The sequence below is a fragment of the Pan paniscus genome, chromosome 14, assembly GCF_029289425.2.
Source record: "Pan paniscus chromosome 14, NHGRI_mPanPan1-v2.0_pri, whole genome shotgun sequence".
NCBI classification, from domain to species: domain Eukaryota; kingdom Metazoa; phylum Chordata; class Mammalia; order Primates; family Hominidae; genus Pan; species Pan paniscus.
The window spans coordinates 101,780,370-101,798,511 of record NC_073263.2 but is presented as its reverse complement, the minus strand read 5'-3'; the positions used below and the strand labels follow the sequence as shown (position 1 = coordinate 101,798,511).

Below are 18,142 nucleotides of genomic sequence, written 5' to 3'. Positions count from 1 at the left end.
CCCTCAAAGCACATTAGTAGATTCTTTTTTTTATTTTTATTTTTGGGAGGGTGGGGGAGAACAGGGTCTTGCTCTGTCACCCAGGCTGGAATCTGGTGGCATGATGTCAGCTCACTGCAACCTCAACCTCTGGGGTTAAGCAATCCTCCCACTTCAGCCTCCCAAGTAGCTGGAACTATAGGCATATGCCACCACAGTCGGCTGATTTTTTACTTTTTTGTGAAGATGAGGTCCCACTATGTTGTCCAGGCTGGTCTCAAACTCTTAGGCTCAAGCAATCCTCCCACCTCAGCCTCCCAAAGTGCTAAGATTACAGGTGTGAGCCACCATGCCCAGCCGATTCTTACTCCAGGAACTGAAAACTACACATTCCATTTATTTTAACATTTCACAGTGTACAAATACATATCAGGTCAGTATTAATGATGAGTTCTAGCTTTTTCATTTTGATTCCTACTGCTGTATATTTTCCTTTTTTTCTCTAAATAAGTAGATAAGGTATTCATTATGAAAAGTTTATATTTCTAGACAAAGAGAAAAAACAAACACATTTTATGATTCAAGGTTCCCAGTCTGGGAAAGATTTCTATCCCAGGTAAGACTTGAGTAGGTTTTTACTAAAAACAGAGTGTTAATTGAATTGGAATTGATAATCAGTCAAGGAAACAGAAAATTGCAAGACATGTGTGTTGAAGACTCTTACTGTTCCGCAGGTATCCTTTTTCCCCTTCCTCCATACTACAGTACTACAGTACTAGTTCTAGCTCAGCACATGGTTTCTTAAGAAAAAGATATTAACAAGTCTCCCTAGCTAAGTGTCTAACTTCAGATCAACACCAAGTAATTAGCTTCAGCACCTTCAAGGATCTTCCTAAAGACACAGGAAGAGGATTCCCTTTGGCTTTTCTTCTTCCTCTCTTCTTACATCCTGTTCCTGGGCCTTGAGAACTAGATGGCCACATCTTATGTAAGCTACACAGTTCTTCACAGCATACTGGCTGGTGTGTAAGCACGAGCATCCCATGAGAACAGGAAGCGGAAGCTGGCAGTTTCCCAAGGCCTGGGCTGGAAACTGGCACAGCATCACTTGTAAGTAGTCTACGGGTCAAGCATTCACAGAGCACAGAATCAAGAAAAGGGAACAATGATCCTTCCCCTCACTGCTCAAAGAGAAAAATGGCAAAGGATTTGGGGTCCATGTTTTAAAACTAATAACACCATGCCATATTTTTAAAAACCAATGTAACTAAAATAGAGTTGAATTTTTACCATTACTCCGGGATTAAAAATATACTCACATTCTCACTTACTATTTTCAGAAACTATATAGGCATTATATCAAGATATGCTAGCTCTGCTGATTAAAGCTACAATAAGCTATACTTCTTACTGTCTGGTAATTAAAAATTACTAGGAACACTCACCTGAGGATTTTTAAGAACAAAGAGAATACCAGAGTATATACAAATAGCAACCTAGCATCAAATGAGAAATGAGGCCCCATACACCAAACTCATGAAAGATGCTCTGGAGAAGTACCCAAAGTGGCTCTGATAATTCAAGGAATTTCCAAGAACCACACTCCAGAAGCCTTTCATGGTAGGATAAATTCAGGACCAACTTTATGAACCCTTCACCAACATGAAAGTCTAGAAGGCATATATCTCAGAAATCCCGTGAAGTACCATCAGGTTCCATACTTCCTAGAAGCCTGCAGAAGTCACAGTTGGCTGTCTACCCAACTTTCTCCTCTAATAAAAACCCACTTCTTTTTCAAGTATTCTCTCCCTTTTACACATTAAAGCACTGAGGAAATCAAGTAACAAATTCTTAATTACAAAAATATGCAGTAATAGAGTCTACATGAACATTAGTGCAATTGTAGCCGATAAAGCAAACAAATAAAAAAAGAAATGTGGCTGGGTGCAGTGGCCCACACCTATAATCCCAGCACTTCGGGAGGCTGAGGTGGGCTAATCTTTTGATGCCAGGAGTTTAAGGCCAGCCTGAGCAACATGGCAAAACCCCATCTCTACAAAATACAAAAATTAGCTGGGCATGGTGGCACTCACCTGTAGTCCCGGCTACGTGGGAGGCTGAGTTGGGAGGATCACTTGAGCCTGGGAGGTGGAGGCTGCAGTGAGCCGTGATTGTACCACTGCACTCCAGCCTGGGCAACAGAGTGAGGCCCTGTCTCTGAATGCATGAGTCAGTGAATGATGAATGAATGAATGAAATGCATAAAAGCAGCCGCTTTATAAATGTTTCTTAGGAGACTTACCTTGGTGCTTCCTCCACCACCTTCTGATTTCTTCTCTGAATTGAGCACTCTCTTTCATTAAGCCATAAAGCATTCCCATGTTTATCACCTAGAACCTGAAAGAGCAATACCATTTGAAAAACCATATAACCACACCCACAAAGTAGATGATGGTTAATATTTTCCCCATGCAACATCTCTTGGTTTTTAATACTCAAACCTCATAGTATATACATACCTCTCAAAACATTCTTTTGATTCATGTTAACAAAGGAAAACTATATTTATTACTCCAAAGCTCAATAAAACATTTTTATCAAAAAGATTTGAGGAAAAAGTGTTCATATCACCTTTCAAATACAATGAGTAAAACATCAGAATCAGTTGTACAAATTTTGTGAAGGATGCTGAGTGTTAGTGAAGGGGATAAACACTGGATGTCAATGTTGCTGAGGAGTGCCACCGCAGCTTTATTACAAACATCTGCTTGATGTTAACATTATTAAATGTCTGTTGACTGGGAAATGACATTGTATGCATTTCCACCCAATATGTAATCTGTTATTTATCTATGGATGTCTGTACTGTGGTTTATTTTTGTTCTAGGAAACTGCTAAAGGTCTGGAGTTAATATACAAACATAATAGTTTTTCCCATTTGCAATACTCATTGAACATCTCTAACCAGAAAATCTGAAATCCAAAATGCTCCAAAAGCTGAAATTTTTTGACATGACGCTCAAAGGAAACGGTCGCTGGAGCATTTCGAATTTTCAGATTAGGGATACCCAACCAGCAGGTATAAATGCAAATATTCCAAAACCCAAAAAAATCTGAAATCTGAAACACTTCTGGTCCCAAGCATTTCAGTTAAGAGATACATTCAACCTGTAATGGAAAATAAGCTGAGATTGCCAGATAAAATACAAGATATCCAGCTACATTTAAATTTCAGATAAACAATGAATAATTTTTTTCTAGCTATGTCCCAAGTACTACATGGAACAGTGATTTTAAAAAATCATTGTTAATCTGAAATTCAAATTTAACATGTATCTTTTTCAGCTAAATCTGGAAACTCAAAAGCAGCTCTTCATTAAAGTTTTTGCCTAGAACATCTGATTTTCAGAAACAGACCAATCTATTTTCAGATTTAAGGTGTTGATGTATATTTCTGAATATACATATTAGGTTTACAGAGGTAAGATCTGTTTTAGAAGCCAAAAGACCAGGCACTAATTTTAGTTCCAAACAGCTATGCAACTTCTCTGGACAAGTCATTCTGTTTCTTCGTGCATTATAAATAGCAGATAATATCGATCTTAATATTTGATATGGCTTCTGAAAAAAATCAAACAAAGATCATGGTTATAATTGGTAAAATGTAAAATAAATAGTTAATATATGACTGTAAAGTTAATTTTTAGGAACAAACCCTTTCTGAAACTCAAGAATGATTCCAAACAATGAAGGAAAACATAACAGCAATAAAATGCCAATAAGTTGGAATTTTCTAAGACTCAAAGGTGGCTGCATGAAGTAAATCTAAAAATATTTGAAATCATTAAAATAACTCTCAACCTCTTTTTAAATTCTAGTTGACAAGAAAGTAAAAGTAGACAGTCTCCAAGAAATAAAGCCAAAATAACCAAGAATTCTCAGAAATATTTCCAACTATAAAATATCAGATTCATATACAGAATCAAGAGTTTGTTCTTCTCTAAATTCTATATAGTCTCCCAGTTCATTTTTTAAAAATTCTGTGCACTTACTAGGCATTCAACAAAAATGATTTGCTGATTATTTATTCCATTAAATAAATGAGGAAGTCATGTAATCAGAAAACATTATAAATAAATACTGCTTTTAAGGGAAGTTAATCCTTAAATGCATCATGAGTTTTTTAAAAATTTTATAGGTTTACACGTACTGAATGTAGAAAAATCTCTAAGCTATACTGCTTCCTGAAAAGGGTTTATTATAATAGACAATGTCACATAATGCAAGCCTGTTGGTATCCCTAGACCCAACCCAGGAAATGCCAGTAGTGCCCTGGTTGAGAAATACTGGTTTATGCCACAAAGAGAGGTGCCACTCACACTACCAGTGCAGTTTCATTGTGGAAAGGACATAGTATATAATGGCTCATGTGAAAAATAATAGGTGACATACACACATATACTTCTTAGACTATGTATGGAGGAATAGCCAAGAAACAGTAACAGTGCCTGCATTTAGGGACAGAAACTAGAGGACTTAGAGTAGAGTAAAAGGGATGCTTACTTTTTATTAATTACCCTTTATCATGTGCAGAAATTACTTAATATAAATAAATAAGTGAAAACTAAAGAAAAGTAAACTAAAAACCCTTCTAAGTATAGATGAGATATGAGAACATCTGTGTGGCCTATTAACTGGGAGGCATTTTCACTTATGTTTAAAAATATCACCCAGGCTGTATGCCATGGCTAAATAAAATAAACTAAAAAGCTGATCTAGGTATGTAATTATTTAACACAAAATAACAAACATTTATTGAGTATTAGTAATGTGAAAGACAATGGTCTGGTTGCTGGGGACAGCAAATGAGTAAGACCTACTCTCTACCCTTAAGGACCTCATGGCCTGTTACGAAATGCAACTAGTTAAAGATAGAACAGCCTACCTAAGTGGTCTTCCAGTAGTGTGAACAAGTGCTAGATGGGGAATACAGTGAAGGACAAAATTAATTCTGCCCCTAGGATCTTACAAGAAGGACAATCTAAATACCTCCCTTAAATTACAGATTTAAATAGCCAACTGTCTACTCAACATCTACACTTAGATATCTAATGGGCATTCCAACCTTGATTTGTCCAACTTTATAACCTGATTTCCTCCCTCAAAAACAAGCACATCTCACAGTCTTTCCTATCTCAGTAAAAGCCCATTCCATTCTTCTCATTTCTTAGGCCAAAACCCTAAAATCACCTTATTTTTTTTTCTTGTACATAACATCCATCTATTAGAAAATCTGGTGTACCTTCACAAAATATCCAGAATTCTAGCCTGGGAGAGAGAGTAAAATTCTGTCAGAAAGAAGGAGGGAGGGAGGGAGGGAGGGAGGGAGGGAGGGAGGGAGGGAGGGAGGGAGGGAGGGAGGGAGGGAGGGAGGGACGGACGGACGGACAGAGGGAAGAAAGAAAATTCAACATTGTTAAGATGTCAATTCTCCCCAGAATAATCTCTAGATTCAATACGACCCAAATACAAATCTCCCATCAGATGGGGTGTGTGGGAGTGGAGGTGGAGGTGGAAGTGGGTGGGTGTAGGCGTAGGTGTCCGTAGGGGGAACAGGTTGACAGGTGAAGCCTAAACTTTACACGGAAATTCAAAGAACCTAAAGAGAATGAAAACTATCTGCAGAAAAACAATACATTTAGATCACTTACAGAATCAGGTTTCTAGATTTATTATAAAAGCAAAATAGTTAAGACAATGACTAAGTCTCACTTAATTTGCAACAAAAGGTCACTGCAATAAATGATGCTGGAAAAAGTGGATATCAGAATTTTAAAAATTACTCTGACCCTGCCTCATATCAAACAAACAAAATAATAATAAGTAAAGGAGAGTAACAGACTTAAATATCATACCTAAAACAAAAAAACTCCTAACTAGGGTACACAAAGTAGACTTAAACTTGACTTCACTATAATTCAGAACTTCTGTTCTTTGAAAGACATTATTATCAAAGTGAACAGGCAAGCCGCATGAAGGGAGAAGGATACACTATACATACATCTGACAAAGGACTCATAAACAAAATTGATACAGAACTCGGACACTCCAGTAATTTTTAAAAATCTAATTTGAAAAAGGAAGGCAAGGATGAAAGTTTGAGAAGTCACTTCACAAAATAAGCCATTCAAATGGTCAATAAACTTATAAACAGATGCTTAACATCATTACTCATCCAGGAAATGCAAATTAAACATACCATCGTAAGTCCACTAATATGGTTAAATGTTTTCAAAAATTGAAAATATCACACGTTGGCAGGGGTGGCATCAATGGAAACTCTCATGTATTTCTGGTGGGAGTATACATTAGCACAACCAGAGTACCCACTAAAACTAAAAATAACCTTACTATGTAATCCAACAATACCTCTCCTCAGTCTATCCTAGAGATGTATATATGTTCATAAAAAGACACAGCAATTTATTTCCAATATAAAGAAACTAAAAACCCAAAGATCCATCAACAACAAAATGGATAAACTGCAGGTGAGTCAAATAATGGGAGATCACAGAGCAATTCTTAGAAGCAAAGGACAACAGAGCCTCAGGGAAGAATCTCAAAGATACGACGATGTGTGAAAAAGAAGACGTGACAGAGTACATCACTGGATTTCATTTATGCAATTTAAGAACTAATCTCTGACATCAGATAGGAACAGCAGTTACTTTTGGCAGCCACAGGTAGGGACTGACTAGGAAGAGGTGTGATGGGACATTCTCTATCTAGACCTGGATGGTTGTTACACAATTAGATGTGTGTGTATAGAAATTGTCTTGAATTGCACACTTAAGATTTATGGATTTCACTGTGTGTATATATATATATGATATACAGATATCACATATATATGATATACAGATATCACATATGATATAGATACCATATATGATATAAAGATACCATATATATGATATACAGATACCATATATATATGATATACAGATACCATATATATATAATATACAGATACCATATATATGATATACAGATACCGTATATATGATATACAGATATCATATATATGATATCTCAATTTAGAAAATCTTTTTAAAAAGGCAAAAAACAAAGCCTGCTAGCCTCAGAAAGAAACTGTGTTCAATGTTGTAAAACATCCAACTGATTACATAAGTTTGGATATTTTTTCTCACTTTAGAAAATTTGAGGATCTAAATGATGATTTTCCACCCATAAATAATATCTATGAAAGTGACCATTAAACTTAAGGAATAAACTGACAGAATCTAGGACTTTTTATATCATGCCCCTGTCAGAAAATATAAGGTCAGCAAATAACCTTTTATCTGGTTCTCTCTCCACACCAAATTAAGATTTTAAAAAAATACTTAAAATTCATTCTTTCTAATTTGACATTTGTTTTTATCAATTTTAGCTATTACATATCAATTCACAGTCATAATGTATAAAATTAGCATGAAGGCATTTTCAATAGGCAAATGAAAACTTCAACAGACTTGTCTTCTTCCCCGTTTTATTTTAGAAAACCCATTTTGTTTTGCCAAAATCTATGCCCCTACGTAACCACTTTAAGGATGAATATCTTAAACTGAATAGAAGAAATGATTTACAGATCTCTACACAACAAGCTCCTAGCAGAACACCTGTCACAGCAAGCTACACGGACATTTGGTAAACTGAAGTAGCACAGAAGTCCAGGTCAGGCACTTTTCTTTTTTAAAAAATGCCCTATAATGGTCCAGTCTTGGAAGGAGATTAGCCTGGTCGGCTATCTTGGGAATGCTTTTTTTGGAGGTAGATTTTTGTATCATTCCCAATCCCAACCAACATCCTAGCACTTTAACGGAAAGTACAACAGATTCTAAAGGCACAACTCACAATCATTCTAAATGGAAGAAAAGATAATTCCAATAGGATTAAATGATATTATTTTAAAATAATAATGAAAAAGCATCTTAAATGTACCAACCTGGATTTCTATATGACGAGGATTATCAATAAATTTTTCTATTAGTAGTCTATCATCGCCAAAACTAGAAGCAGCTTCTTGAGATGACAATCTAAAACCATCCCTGTGAAAAAAAGAAGGAAGGAGGAGGAGGGGGGGAGGGGGAGGGGAAGGAGAAGGGGAAGGGGAAGAAGGAGAAGAAGAGTCAGACTAACAAAACAAATAGAGCTATCATTATAAAAGAAAACACAATCGATTAAATATTTATTTTGGCTTATTCTGAAAAAAGCAAAAACCTTTACTCAATATACAAATAACTAAGTTAATTTTGGTTGACCTGCGACTTTTCCACTCACTAACTCTGTGACCATGGATGAGTTATTTAACTTCTCAGATCCTAGATTTTCCACTGAAACAGGAATGCCAATACTTTACCAACTGCTAAGTATCATTTTTTTTTTTTTTTTTGAGACAGAGTCTCACTCTGTCGCCCAGGCTGGAGTGCAGTGGCGGGATCTCAGCTCACTGCAACCTCTGCCTGCCGGGTTTCAAGTGAATCTTCCACCTCAGCCTCCCGAGTAGCTGGGAATACAGGTGTGTGCCACCACGCCCGGCTAATTTTTATATTTTTGGTAGAGACAGGGTTTCAACATGTTGGCCAGGATGGTCTTGAACTCCTGACCTCAGGTGATCCATCCTGCCTCAGCCTCCCAAAGTGCTGGGATTACAGGTGTGAGCCACAGTGCCCAGCCTAAATATGATATTTTAATAAACCATACAGAGCAAGTAAAATTAATTCCATTTCTTCAACCATAATATACCTTAATTCCACTAGCAAAAATATAAAAAAAACATCTGTTTGATTCAGAAGTCAGAAGATGCAAAGAAAAATGTAAAGCGTCTAGTCACCTGCATGACTGGAGTGGAACTACAGCAAATACACTCATTGAGACTGAACATCCAACAGGAAGATTCTTAAGAACACTGCTTAATATTTTAAATCCACATCTTGAAATGCAGTTGCCTCCCACATACACCCACACAGATCATTACAATTTTATCTTCTATAAAATTGATCAAAAGTAGTAATTATAAAAGTATAGTTTTTTAAAATAAAAATATGGACCTAATTATTGCTTTATATATTTTGTTTACAAACTAATTTAAATCATTACTATTAAAATATGCCTATTATTCAAATATTTAGGGCTCATTTGACCAATCTTTTCAAAACGCAAACTTGGATGGGCACAGTGGCTTCCCTGAGGTCAGAAGTTCGAGACCAGCCTGGCCAACATGATGAAATCCCATCAGTACTAAAAATACAAAAATTAGCTGGTTGTGGTGGCCCATGCCTGTAGTCCCAGCTACTCAGGAGACTGAAGCAGGAGAACCGCTTGAACCTGGGAAGCAGAGGCTACGGTGGGCAGAAATTATGTCACTGCACTCCAGCCTGGGTGAGAGTGAGACTCCATCTCAAAAAAAAAAAGAAAAGAAAAAACAATAAAAAAAAAAACCCAAACTTGCTTGCCTAAAAGTAATTGAGCATATATTGCCTTCTATCCATTGATATAATCAGCATATAAAATTTAATTCCTTTACATTTAATAAAGTTTCTTAATCTGAAGATTAAATACCTGTATTTAATGTACAACATTAAAGCCAATTCTTCCGATCCTTTAAGAGGCAAATGGTCCATCTACTAATATTAGAAATAACTATCCAATTTGCTTATTTTTGTGCTTTAATTCCTTTTATATTTAATAAAGTTTCTTAATCTGAAGACTAAATGTCTGTATTTAATGTACAATACTGAAACCAAATTCTTCCAGTCCTTTAAGTTGCAAATGGTCCATCTAGTAATATAAAAAACAACTATCTGATTTGCTTGTTTTGTGTTTTCTTTAATGATGTCAGCCCTATTGCTCTATTTGTTTTGTTAGTCTGACCGTTCTTCCTTTTTTTTTTTTTAAAGGATGGTTTTTCATCTCAAAAGCTGCTTCTAGTTTTGGCGATGACAGACTACTAACAGAAAAATTTAATGATAATCCTTGCCATATAGTGATCCAGGTTGGTACACTTAAGATGCATTTTAATTATTACAACTTTAAAATAATATCACTTAATCCTACAGTCCACCAGTAATATTGGAAACAACTAATTTGTGGCCAAGCGCGGTGGCTCACACCTGTAATCCAAGCACTTTGGGAGGCTGAGGTGGGTGGACTGCCTGAGCTCAGGAGTTAGAGACCAGCCTGGGCAACACGGTGAAACCCTGTCTCTACTAAAATACAAAAAATTAGCCAGGCGTGGCAGTGTGCGCCTGTAGTCCCAGCTACTTGGGAGGCTGAGGCAGGAGAATCGCTTGAACCCAAAAGGCAGAGGTTGCAGTGAGCCGAGATCACACCACTGCACTCCAGCCTGGGCAACAGAGCGAGACTCCATCTCAAAAAAAACAAACACACACACACACACACAACTAATTTGCTTGTTTTTGTACAACACTGCAGGTAAAACTGACTAGAAGACAAATTTCAAAACATTGCAAAAAACTCATTTCTCAGAGGTATCAGAGAAAAGGTATTAGGTTTTCTCAGTCCTCCATTACATTGTTGATTTAGGGGAATAAAGTCCTCCATTACATTGCTGATTTAGGGGAATCTTAGGAGGCTGCAAACTTCAAAGAAACTGGAAGCAAAATGAATTAGTTTTCAATACCATATAATCAACTTTTTATTAGATTGGATATAATAACAGAAAGAAAAAATACAGCACTTTACAGTTTGCCTCCACTATAATGATTGAGAGCTTTCATTTTGCATTTAAACCCAGAACACCACAAGTAAAAAGTCAAAGTCACCAAAATAAAATAAGCAGCAAGTTTGAAAGCATCGCCAACAACCTATTTTAGAACTCATGGGAAACTCTATTATTAATATCATTGGTGACATTCAATTATACATTCATTCAATAAGTATTTACTGAACTTTGTGCCTGGATATATTTTAGATGCTAGGAATACAAAAATAAAACAGAAATTGCACTCACAATGCCAAAAGTCTTAGTGGGGATATTCAAAAATATAGACACAATCAGTTTCCCAGTCATGCCATACACTTCATTTAAACTTGAATAGGGAAAAGAAAGCCAGAGATTACTATGAAAATATCTAAGTGAACCTTCAACAATCTTCATAATTCTCACCCAAATTTACTATATAATAATTAAAGGTTGGGCGCAGTGGTGCACGCCTGTAATCCCAGCACTTTGGGAGGCCAAGGCAGGCGGATCATGAGGTCAAGAGATCGAGACCATCCTGGCCAACATGGTGAAACCCCATCTCTACTAAAAATACAAAAATTAGCTGGGTGTGGTGGCATGCACCTGTAGTCCCACCTACTCAGGAGGCTGAGGCAGGAGAATCACTTGAACCCAGGAGGCGGATATTGCAGTGAGCCAAGATCGTGCTACTTCACTCCAGCCTGGGCGACAGAGAGACTCTGTCTCAAAAAAAAAAAAAATTACATTTTTTAAAAAAATCTTTCAGATGTCCTACAGATTCCAAGACAAGTCATAGATGCTACTTCCCCCCAAAAAACATAGGAAACATGTTACAAGAAAAAGACACCCCTTAGGATAAAGGAATAAAGCAATTAAGCTACCAAATTTTCCTTTGTAACTGAAAAATGAAATCTTTGTGGATTATGTAAAAACCAATTACTTCCTCGAGAGGGAGAGAGGAAAAGAAGGGGTGGATAAGTTGTGGCATGGTGTTCACGGTTAGTGGCTCCAAAAGACAAGCATAGGCATGTTTGCAGTACTGTTCTTTCCCTTTTTAGGTAGTTTTGACTTTCCCAAATAAATAAGGGATATAGAGCAACTTTTTAAAATGAGGAGCTTGTACTATTAAATCTAATAGGCACGCCTGTGTTGATCTCAACAAGTTTTCTGAGATGGTTTATTTATCAAGCTGAAGAGAGTAATATTTTAAGTAGAAAATTATTCATGTATTTTTATTAATTTTATAAACATATTTTGAATCAATGTGCTATTTACTTGCCAAGAAAGGGCTAAATTATTTACAAAATGATGCCTAATATATGAATGGATATAGTGATTTCTCAAAATATTAAGCTGTAAATTAAAATTTATAAATCAACAGCAGCACAGCAAACCTCACTTCCAAGAAACTATAAAGAGTAATCCGCACCATAAAAGAGTAAGTTACTAACAGTAGCCCTGGAGAAATGACTGATAAGAAACCTGAGATCCTAAGATGAATAATGAAAAATAAGTGCTAAGCGTTCAGTAAAACTGCTATGTAAGTACTGTGCAAAACAGAAAAACAATGAGAAAAAAATTGAAGTCCACAAAATACACATCTCTTGCAAAACCATTAAGTTGTATTCGACTTCTTTATGATACCATTCTTTCCCACAAAACGGGCTGTGGCAGATTGTCTTTTCCAAAGATGGCCACAACAGTATCTCCCATTCCACGTGCTCTTCTAAGAATCTTGCCCACTCTCTCATGAAGAAGTGAAGACTCAGTCCCCTCCCCTTGAATTTGAGCAGAAGCTGTGTTCACTGGAGGGAAACCTGTGTAACTTCTGAGATTGGGCCATAAAAAGTATTCTAAATTATAATAAGAGTGCATTCCATATTAAGGACACAGTAATTTCAAACTCAAGGAAAAAGAATATATTTCACACTCTAAAATTATCAAAGTAATTCACTACTTTTATGCACTAGCAAAGGAAAGCAACTACATATTGAGGTAATACATTAAGTCTCAATGAAATTATAACTGCTTTTAAATATAGTTGATTTAAATCTTTGGATGACATTTAGAATTATATAGCCAAATGTTAGTAATTTATGCCCAGAAAATAGAATCCTGACTGTAATTTTTAAAAATATATGGTAAAAACAAAAAGAAAATCCTTTGTTAATGTTTAAAACAGTAAAACCCTTTCTATAATAAGATAATCATCATCAAAATATAAATAAGGAAGGTTTCCACATAATTTCAATCTTTTTCCCATTCAAAAGTGTAAAAATTAGATGGTTACTGTAATTACTCCATTATGCTTTTGGTATCTGTTTACCTGTCAGTTTAATAAAACTCTGGTAACTGCAATTTTCATCAAAAGTATATTTTGGACAGCCTCTCACCTGGTCTCTTCATCATCCCAAGCGATGCGCATGCCTTTCCCACCACCACCTGCTGAGGCCTTGATCATGACAGGGTAGCCTAACAGCAGGGAAGAATTAGACAGAAGTTCATACTTTGATCATTGGGATGTATGAACATGACAACTGACCACATGTTCAATAACGCAGAAAACAATAATTAATTTATTTAAAAGTTCCTTTCTTTAGAGTCAGGAAAATAACACCAGGAAAGTAACACCAGTGTAATGATGTATTTAAAAAATGAGAGTGTGACCATTTTAAAAGAAAAAAGGGTACTTGTACCAATAAACATAACACTTGCCCCAGTAATAAAAGCTAAGAAAACATACATAAATTAACAGTGGATTCCAAAAACAGAAGTACAGTATTAAGTAATCAAAGATATAAGAAACAACTTCTAATAGCACCAGGAAACATCTCCAAAACTGAGGTTTGCATGCATAACAAATTCCCTTTTTTCAAAAATGGTGATTTTCAGGTACTTAAGGTATTTTCATCTGAAGAGTCAGAGAGAACCCCTACAGCTTTTATTAGCAAGAAGTGACATGATGGTATTGGGGAAAATCCAAACATGGCTACGATGCTATGGGCTGGAGCAGAAGCTCCAGGGCTCACTGGTATCAATGGAGAAGCTATTCCACTGTTCCGTACATTAACAGGATGTTATGAAAATACAAAGTAAGGTCAAAACAAAGCACACTTCCAGCTAAAGTTTTAAACTCATAAAATTGTCATCAGTTACATGATTAAGTATTTAGTTATTATACAGTAAAGCTTCTGACAGCAAGAGTCATTTACAACGATTTATCAAGAGAAGTGTACAAGTCCCCTTCTTTAGATGTTTTCTAAAAACAAGGTAGAGATACTCCTATGTTTGGGACCATTTGTTTATGATCTTTTCTGAAGAAAAAAGAGCTCAGTGAGCCCTTACAGGATCCTTCCTGGCCTGTGATGCTCTACTGGCACTCAACTCAAGCTATAGGATCCTTAGAGGAAAAGGGAAGAGAAGGCCAAATGTCATAGACCTTTTGAACCCCAAACCACAAAACATCACTCTTTAACTTCAACTTAGTTAAAATGGCACCTGCTTCCTAAGCGTTTTATAATTAATTCAATTAAAATTTTTTTTCTGTTCATGATGTTTATATGGGCTGGTATTTTTGAAACAATGCTCAGTGCACTGAGAAGACAGATAAAGAACATGCTCTTACACTGGGAGCCTTCAAATCCAAGAAGAGAAAAGCAAAGGACCCAAATAGTTCTATCACTGGCAATTCAAAACAGAAAGGATCACAGGGAGGTAGAGAGAAAAATAATTAAGAAAAGTATATTATCAGAAGGGCCATTTAGGCTGGGCACAGTGGCTCATGTCTGTAATCCCAGCACTTTGGGAGGCTGAGGTGGGCGAATTACTAGGTCAGGAGATTAAGACCATCCTGGCCAACATGGTGAAACTCCGTCTCTACTAAAAATACAAAACTTAGCTGGGTGTGGTGGTGTGCGTCTGTAGTCCCAGCTACTCAGAGGCTGAGGCAAGAGAATCGCTTGAACCTGGGAGGCGGAGATTGCAGTGAGCCAAGATTACGCCACTGCACTCCAGCCTGGCGACAGAGCAAGACTCCGTTTCCAAAGAAGAAAAAAAAGAAAGGGCTATTTAAATGATGCTATGAAGAATGAGCAGGACTTGAACATTTCAGGCAGGAATAGTGGGGAAAACAGAGGTGGAGATTATAGGACAAGTTTAAGGAATGACTGAAACAATTCAGTTGAAGTACAGAGTTATCTGCAGGATGGTAGGGGAAAACACAATAGAAAACATAGATGGGGACAAAGCATAGAAGATTGTGCATGCTTTGATTCTTGATTCTGCAAGAGATTATGCACCAGTTTTAATCCTGCATGAGAATGGCAAGAATGGTATTTGTCTCATTCACAATAACAAGCATAAAATAATCAGAATGAAATCAGTAGAGAAGAATTAGCCGTTTTACTGGAGTGAAAAAGCGCAATCTAAAAATTTGAAACTGGTATACCTGCAAAACCCTGTTTACAACAACTTAATAGATCCTTACCCCCATCCTCTCAAAAAAATATTTTATCAATGCATCATCACAAACCATTTATCCATGTAACAAGAAGCCACAAGAGCTGAGAGAGAGCCCACATCTCCACTACATTCAGTTCCCTCTGACGATTAGGAAATTTGCAGTTTTTCTGGTTCCAGTACTAATCTCATTTTAGTCATTTACTAAGGACCCTGGACTATACAGTGATTTGTGAATTTCAAAATATGACATGGAAATCATTCTTGCTCACAAGGAACAAGCTGGGGAAACAAGATACATAAAACAATTTATCAACAAAAAATTATCAGATGCTCAGAAGAGGCGGGAAGTCATTAGAGAATAGGACAATATATAATAAGGCATTGTGGTCTCCCAGTGCTGCTGGCATCACAGCATTAGACCTGTGAATACATGTAACCCAGGAAGGCAAGATTCCCTGACCAAAATCTCACAAGCCAAACAGAAAAATGTTGGGAGGAAGGAAGAAACTGATGCAAGTTAGACTAGCTTTTTTGGTTTTGGTCTCGCTCTGTCACCCAGGCTAGAGTGCAGAGTGTGATCTTGGCTCACTGCAGCCTTGACCTCTTAGACTCAAGCAATCCTCCCACCTCAGCCTCCTCAGTAACTGGGACAACAGGTGCACCCCAACACACCCAGCTAATTTTCTTTTTTTTTTTTAAAGATGGGGGTCTCATTATATTGCCCACATTGGTCTGGAACTCCTGGCCTTAAGCAATCCTCCCGCTTTGGCCTCCCAAAGTGCTGGGATTACAGGCATAAGCCACTGAACCTGGCTGATACTAACTCTTAATTTAACCATTGAGCTATATTCTGAAATAATGTAACAGTAAGGTTTTCTACTCAACTTCTTATGCCAAATCGATTTCAGGCAGTACATATGCTGTCACCACACCATGGAGAAACAATACTTAGAAATCTGAAGAGGAGGGAAAAGAATAATCCACACAGATAATGTTAAATAATATCCAACAGTTCAGTCCCTCATCCCTACTTTCTTGTGTCCCTGCCACTCTAATTAAGATAAGTAAACGGAAAGTGGAAGGAAAAAAATATTTAGTCAAAAGTTGGCATTCCTGGAAAAATCAGAAATGATCAAGTTGATGGTACTTGTTACCCCTCACCTCATCTGGACATGAAATTTCCACTAATGTTCTCTCACATTTTCTCATCCGCTGGAGCACTTACTTCTGTGCTTGGCTCTTGTCTATACTGTATTTGTTTAATTTTGTATTCTTCAGCTGACATATGTTTGAAACAGAATGATAAGCGTTGGCTCTGTGTCCCCACCCAAATCTCATCTTGAAATATAATAATCCCCATGTGCTGTGGGAGGGACCTGGCGGGAGGTAACTGAATCATGAGGGCGGTTTTCCCCACACTGTCCTCGTGATAGTGAGTGAGTTCTCATGAGATCTGATGGTTTCGTAAGTGTCTGGTATTTCCCCTGCTGGCACTCATTCTCTTCTTGCCTGGTGCCATGTTAAGACATGACTTTGCTCTTAATTCACCGTCCACCATGATCGTGAGGCCTCCCCAGCCATGTGGAACTGTGAGCCCATTAAACCTCTTTTTCTTTATACACTACCCAGTCTCAGGTATGTATTTATTAGCAGTGTGAGAATGGACTAATACACAGAGCATAACAAAATACAAATTCTACTCGTAAAAGGAGGTGAAAGTCCTAGTAGAAGAGACTGCTTTAAAAAAAAAAAAATTCAGGCTCTAGTGCCCTTCCCAAGTTTTTCCTCACCTTCCAGGTCCTCTCATGGGATGCTTACTGCCACTACCTTACCTCACCCCAGACACAGAAGTGACTCCCCTACTGACACTGCACCTGCAACACAGAGACAGTCTCCACTCCTTATTCTCTTCTGCACAATAAAAGAGGCACTAATGCTTCCGAAAAGAAATCTACTAATACTATATGACAAAATATACGAAGAAAATACAGAAACTTAGGTTAGCAAAGTACTACAAAGTTTCCATTGCTACTTTTCTGGACTCAGTTTTCAAGGGCAGGTTTAAGTGCAGGACACGACATCTTCTCTGGGTCCCTCACCTCCCAGCTACCAGTGCGTCTTACTTTCTACCACAAAGCAAGCAGCCTTCTTTCTAACTCTACTATCAAATTTGTATTCATCAGTTTAAAAAATGTTTACTGAATATACACTATAAGCCTTATCTGGCTCTCTGCAGGCTACAAAGGCCAACGATTCAGAAAACTCCCTGCTATCTAGCAGACAATGATATACAAACATACATGCCTCTAAATATATGTGTGAGTCGGGTGGAGTGGCTCACACCTCTAATCCCGGCTACTTGGGAGGCTGAGCTGGGGGGACAGCTTGGGCCCAGGAGGTCAAGGCTGCAGTATTTCTTTATGTATATACATATATATTAATATAAATAAATAAGTGCATGTATGTCTTATACACAATGTAAGATAGTGATGACTGCTATAACACGGAGGGAATAAATGTAACTGAGAGTGATAGGGTTACTGCTCCTTGAAAATGCTTCTCTGAGAAAACTAGTATTTAAACTGAGAACCTAATGACAAGATAGAGCGAGCACTCTGAAAATCAATGAGGGGGGATGAGTCTAGACAGAAGGAACAAGTTGGAAGGTGTGATACAGGAAAGGGAAGTACCTAATACAGCATTTTAAAAGATCACTTTGGCTGCTGTGCAATGAATGAATGGTGAAAGGGCAAAGGTAGAAACAAGGAGCTGATGAGGAAGCCTTTGCAGCAGTCCAGCTAGCAACAGAGATAGAGAGAAAGACAAAGACTAGAGTTAGCGACAGTTTGGATGTGGAAGATAAGGGGATGAATGAAGGAAGATTCTAGGAGCTTAGGAGATTTTCCATTTAGTTATGGATTCCAAGTTAAAAAG

General features: G+C 37.2%; 1 protein-coding gene across 3 annotated transcripts in view; it reads right to left on the bottom strand.

Annotated features, from left to right (window-relative positions):
* PCCA (propionyl-CoA carboxylase subunit alpha) overlaps positions 1-18,142 on the bottom strand; it is a 439,968-nt gene that overhangs the window by 257,567 nt on the left and 164,259 nt on the right. For all 3 annotated transcript variants that reach the window (XM_034936916.3, XM_003832051.5, XM_034936917.3), the window contains exons 9-11: positions 13,141-13,219; positions 7,988-8,090; positions 2,282-2,376 (exon numbers count right to left, since the gene is read on the bottom strand). In XM_034936916.3, the coding sequence (XP_034792807.3) occupies positions 2,282-2,376; positions 7,988-8,090; positions 13,141-13,219 (277 nt within the window). The remainder of the gene's footprint in view (positions 1-2,281; positions 2,377-7,987; positions 8,091-13,140; positions 13,220-18,142) is intronic.